The sequence below is a fragment of the Grammomys surdaster genome, unplaced genomic scaffold, assembly GCF_004785775.1.
Source record: "Grammomys surdaster isolate TR1022 unplaced genomic scaffold, NIH_TR_1.0 170, whole genome shotgun sequence".
Taxonomy (NCBI): Eukaryota; Metazoa; Chordata; class Mammalia; order Rodentia; family Muridae; genus Grammomys; species Grammomys surdaster.
In genome coordinates, this window is record NW_021604618.1 from 21,001,147 (window position 1) to 21,006,801 (window position 5,655).

The following is a 5,655-nucleotide window of genomic DNA, read 5'->3' on the forward strand; positions in this document are numbered from 1 at the left end:
GATGTGTGTGTGTGTTGTGTGTATGGTATGTGTGGTGTGTGTGTGTGGGGGTGTAGGGGAGTGTGTAAGATGAGGATTGTTTGTTCTTTCACTTTTGTGTATGTGTGTTGGGGTATCAGTGGTAACCAGAAGAGGATCCCAAACCCCTTAGAGCTAAGCTGTCCTGCCACAGGTGCTAGGAACTGAACCTGGGTCCTGGAGAGGCATCAAGAACTCTTTGAGCCATCTCTCTAGTCCCTGGAGTGCTTTGTAAGTGAGAAAGGCCGTGTCCGTTCTTCAGCTCTCAGGTAAATTGGGAGAGGACATTAAGCAGTTTCTCTGTGTGTAGAGTCTTCTTGGTACATTTTTTGATGAAGTATAATTTTCTCTGTTAACAAAATCATTTTCCTCAGTTCTGTTCTACACTTTTAAATTTTTCTTCAACTAGAGGTTCTTGTTTGTTATTTGTAAATCTCATGTCAATCATCTGATGTAAGTTTTTAAAAATATGTGTGGGTACGTATGTGTGTGTTGTATCACGTTGAGCTGTCCTAGCTAAAGCATGTTTGTTTTATTTTAGGATGAACTTACTGACATTGAGCCTTTGAGTGAAGATGCCATCATCACCGGATTCAGGAACGTGACTCTTTGTCTCAACCCTGAGGACACTTGTGACTTTGCTAGGGCAGCTCCTTTGGCATCCACCCCTTTCCATGAGCTACTGTCCTTGAAGGGCATCGCTTCTGATCCTGAGGGACTGTTGCAGGAGGAGGATCTGGATGGGAAGGCCACTGAGGGTCATCACACTGTTCATCACCCAGCCCTCAGCGTGAAGAAGCTGAGGTAATTTGAGTGTTTTTCTCTTGGTCTGTGTGCTTATCAATTACAGTGACCAGGTATCGGGCTCTTACTGTCTACTGAATGCTTAATGAGAGAGTAAGTCTTGCAGGTACGGTGTTGGAGACGGTTACTGATTGGTTTGGAGTTGAGGATTAGAGGAAGTACGTTGTGATGATTATGAGGCTCAGCAGTTAGAGCCCTTCCTTGTAGAGGACCTGGGTTTGATTTCCAGCACCCACATGATAACTCTCATCCCTGTAACTCCAGTTCTAGGGTATCCATTGCCCTTTTCTGACCTCTCCATGTACCAGACACATGCATGGCACACAAGGTTATGAGCACAATGCTCATATACATATAAGAAATAAACCTAAAATAGGCTTTTTATTAAATCTATTTCTGATTTGGGAAAAATATACTCTAAAAGCGAGACTAATAAAAATCAATTCTATTACAAGATGAGTTCAGTATAAAATTTATAATTTAAAAATGTATAAAGTTGGGCTCTAAAGAGATAGCTGTGGGGAAAAGCATTGGCTGCTCTGGCGGAACTCCCAGGCTCAGTTCTTAGCACCTACAGTGGTCCCTCCCACCCTCTGAACCCCATTTCCATGGACTTGACACCATCTTTTGGTTCTGTGGCTGCTGTCCCCACACTGGTGCACTGACATGCATGCAGGCAAAACGTGTGTAAAAGCAAATGGATCTTTATTAAGAGAATATGTAAAGTTCTGACAGAAGTTGGTGCATGGTATTCCTGACAACAGCTTCATTCTTGTTTTTTGCAGCCCAATTATTGAAGACAGCCGTGAGGCCACCCACTCGTCCGGCTATTCCAGGTCTTCTTCCTCAGTTACCAGTACGTCCTCCATCAAAGGCTTTCAGGTGCTGGAAAAGCTGGAGCTGACTAATGACGCAGCAGAAAATGCTATTCAGTCACCCTGGTGTTCACAGTATCGCCTACAACTGTTAAAATCCCTACCAGAGTTAAGTGCTTTTGTAGAGTTTTCTATGGAAGATAGACCGATGCCTATGCTGGAGATTGGGAAAGAAATTGAGTTAGGTAAGTAGTGTTGAGTACTTGTCCGTTTGCTTGTGACAGCATATACAAATAAGTGATGATTTTATAACTCTAAGTGTTCCTAGGTTGTAGTAAATGGCATTAGAGAGGTTAACACATTGATAAACTCATGGCACAGTAACGGTAGTACTTGATTTGCCTCTTTTAATTTTTTTTTAGATTTATGTATTTTACTTAATGAATGTTTTGCCTGCATGTATGTGATGCCTGTTAGAACTGAGGTTACAGATGGTTGTGAGCCAGCATGTGGATGCTGGGAATTAAACCCAGGTCCTCTACAAGAGTGCTAAGTCCTCTTAACTGCGGAGCCATCTATCCAGAGCTCCTTTGGATTTTTATATAAATGACTTTGAAAGGTATTCTAGATGCCACTTAATGGCCAAAACATTAGCACCTCTCACACTTAAGCCAGGGGGTAAAGTGTAAGGACCTACATATATTCACAGTGACTTTAAAATGGAACCAAACCTTCTCAACAGGTCATGAAGATTACTGCATCAAGCAGGAGCACCTGACATGTGAAGATTACACATTATTCTGGGTGGCACCAAGAAACTCTGCAGAGCTAACCATGATAAAGGTGAGATAGACCCTTTGTAATTTTATCACCTTGTCAATCAGCAAAGAAGATAGTGTGTCCTTATGGTGCTGTAAAACCTGGGAAATCACTGAGACACAAAAGTCAGTCACCATTCTGTGGCAGGATCAGAGCTACTAAGAAATGAGGGACGGTTGTGTACAGACTCTCTTGTGTTTAAGCACACTAAGCATTCTCCTGGCTTTATCTTTCTGAGGAAATACGCCCTGGAGTGTGTGGACTGCTCTGCTCAGGACAGGTTGTATTTTAGTCTTTCACACAGCGAGGACCGCCTTGAAATCTCCATTCACCATCACTGTGGGCAAGCCTCGTTTTATTTTTCTTGTATTGGAACCCAGATACCTTTGCCCTCCCATTTTTCTTGGTTTAATTTCTCTTATTTTGGAAAAGTACATCCTTTATTACCTTCTGGGTCTGAAAATTCCTTATTCTCTGTCTTTTCAGGATTGGTAGTATGACTGGATACAGATTTTGCTTTAGAATTTTTAAGCCTTTTTTTTATAACTATGCTTGATTTTATTTGCTTTCTTATTGTTATTTGGTTGACTAGGTTTTGGTGTATTTTTTCCTACAGTTTTAGAAACTGAATATAGGCATTGCATAGGCAAATGTCACACTACCGAACCATATCCTCAACTCGTCATCTTTGAAGTCTTTTGCCATCCTGATCTTTTTTTTTTAAGCTCAGCAAAGCAATTTTGTTTGTAAAAGGATGTGCTAGACCCTAAACCAAGCACAGTTGCACATAGACACTCACTTAGTTTTTATTCTAGTGTATGTGGTGTCCTGGTGACTGTGTCTTTTCCCAGTTGGCTGGGGTCGAGCCTCACACAGTCTTTAGCTTTTGGCTAGTATTAAAAGAACTAGGATGAAGGGAGGATGAAGGAAAGGGGGTCAGGAGTCAGCCTCTCTGCCACCAAGTTTACAAGTGCAGTGGGGCTTTTGTATGAACACGAGTTCACCCTAGTGGGAGTCAATTGTCTTGGTGTTGTAAGATAAAGGTCATTATGTAGGTCTGGTTGGTCTCAAACCAGTAATCCCCCTGTCTCTGCCTCCTGCGTACTTGGATTTCAGGCATGTGTCACCATGTCTAGCCATCATTTTAATTCTAGTGGCTTTGTATGAAATTTCTCCCTTTCTCTAGATCCTGGAAGTCTTGTTTGTGGCTGGCATGTAACAGTCCCGTGCTTTGATATAAGTCTGTTGTCACCCGTGTGCCAGGCAGACGGTCAGCACACGTCTCAGTCTGGGAGCTCTTGTAGTCTTGACATTTTCTTTGATTAAAAAAAAAGACATTTCTTTCAATTTTCTGCTTTCTCAATTTGTAATTCCTCATATTGGGGCATATATTTCCCTATATAATTATTTCTTTGTTTAGCATTTATTTACTTGTGTTCATATGTATTGATCAGAGGACAGTCTGTGGGCCTTCTCTCCCATCATATGAGTTGGTGAACTGAATCTCTGAAAGAAGGCTTCTCATTTTCTGCCTGACTCTGGCGTAAGAAGGTGATGGAAGAGAGAAGCAACATGGAAGGTTCCACATGTGACAGAAATGTGCCTTCCTAGCTCCCACCCCATCCCCCACGGCACCTAGTCTAGGCCTGTTGCTTTACACCTGGAAATGATCTGTCTCAGAGGAGGACCGGTTGTCGAGCTGGGCTACAGGAGCAGGAAGGAGAATCTGGAGACTGAGTCTTCTTCAGTGGGGCTCAGGCAGTCTTGGAGCTACAGCAACCTTACAGCTGCTGGTTTTCCGCAGTAGCGCCTGTGTGCCGTGGCTGCTGGCTGGTTCCCACCGCTGTTAGGACAGAGTTTCTTGTGTCTTCTAAGTGCATTAACTCTATGTCTTTCCAGCTTGCAGAGCTACATTGCGCCTGTGTCCTTTCTCACAGCTTATGCTTTAGTGTTTGTTGATGGTAGTTTGTTTTTGGCATTTTAAACAAAGTCTCACTGTAGCCCTGGCTGGCCTGGAACTCACAGTGCAGAGTGTCAGGACTAAAGGGTGCTCCACTCTATCTGGCCAGATTATGCTTTTAAATTACTTTTTACTTTACATTCGTGGAGTGTCAGAGGGGCTGTGTGGTGCTTTCAGTAAAGGTGGCTCATCGGTTATGTATTTGGATGCTCAGTCACCAGGAGTGTAACCTTTTGATAAGATTAGAAAGATTAGGTGTGGCCTTGTTGGAAGGGTGTCACTTGAGTGGGCTTTGAGGCTTCAAAAACCCATGCCAGGCCCAGGGTCTCTCTCTGCCTAAGCATCAGGATGTAGCTTTCCCCTAGCTCTGCAGCACCAGCACGTTGGTCTGCAGGCCGCCGAAATGATAAGGAACTAAGCCTCTGAAACTATAAGCACACCCCGAATTAAATGTTTTCTGTTATGAGAGTTGCATTGGTCATGGTGTCTCTTCACAGCAATGAAACAGTGACTAAGACAGGCTGGAAGAAATGTGGAGGGTCTTGTTGTTTTGTTTGTTTGTTTTAGACAGGGTCTCACTCTGAAGTCCTGGCTAGTCTGGAGGTGAATAAATAAACCAGGCTAGCCAAAACTTGTGTTATTTTTCCTATCTCTGCCTCCTAAGTTCTACAGTTTTTGTTATTTTTTTTTCTTTGGGGTTGGTTAGTTGGTTTTAGTTAGCATACAATTATACATACATATATATATACATATTATATATATACATATTATATATAGGGATGTGTGTGTGTGTGTGTGTGTGTGTGTGTGTGTAATTGCATTTTACTCTTACTTGCTCCCTCTGGCACCCTCCCTGGCCTCCCCATTGCTGCCCTCCTCAGAGCTCCCTGCTGCTTTCATATGTAGTTGAGATTCTGTGTATCATAGCAGACGTAGTGTGTTTGTGTGTCTGGCTCATTTTAGTTAACATAACCTCCATTTCTATCCACTTTCTTACAAATATGATTCTGTTCCTTTTGACTGAGATGTATTTTCCAGCTGGCCATGGTAGTACACACTTTTTATTGTAGGAGGCAGAGGCAGGTGGATCTCTGTAAGTTCAAAGCTAGTTTGTATGGTGTTGCATGTAACTTTAAAAGCATGTTACCACCTTAGCCTGGGAGCTGCAAATGCGCTGCAGCCCCACCCCTGCCCTCTTCCCAGCCCCACCCCTGCCCTCTTCCCAGCCCCACCCCTGCC

At 43.1% G+C, this 5,655-nt stretch overlaps 1 protein-coding gene across 2 annotated transcripts in view; it reads left to right on the forward strand.

Moving 5' to 3' along the window:
* Bub1b (BUB1 mitotic checkpoint serine/threonine kinase B) overlaps window positions 1-5,655 on the forward strand; it is a 53,865-nt gene that overhangs the window by 40,872 nt on the left and 7,338 nt on the right. For both annotated transcript variants that reach the window (XM_028767015.1, XM_028767014.1), the window contains 3 exons: window positions 560-822; window positions 1,608-1,882; window positions 2,380-2,480. In XM_028767015.1, coding sequence (XP_028622848.1) covers window positions 560-822; window positions 1,608-1,882; window positions 2,380-2,480 — 639 coding nt within the window. The remainder of the gene's footprint in view (window positions 1-559; window positions 823-1,607; window positions 1,883-2,379; window positions 2,481-5,655) is intronic.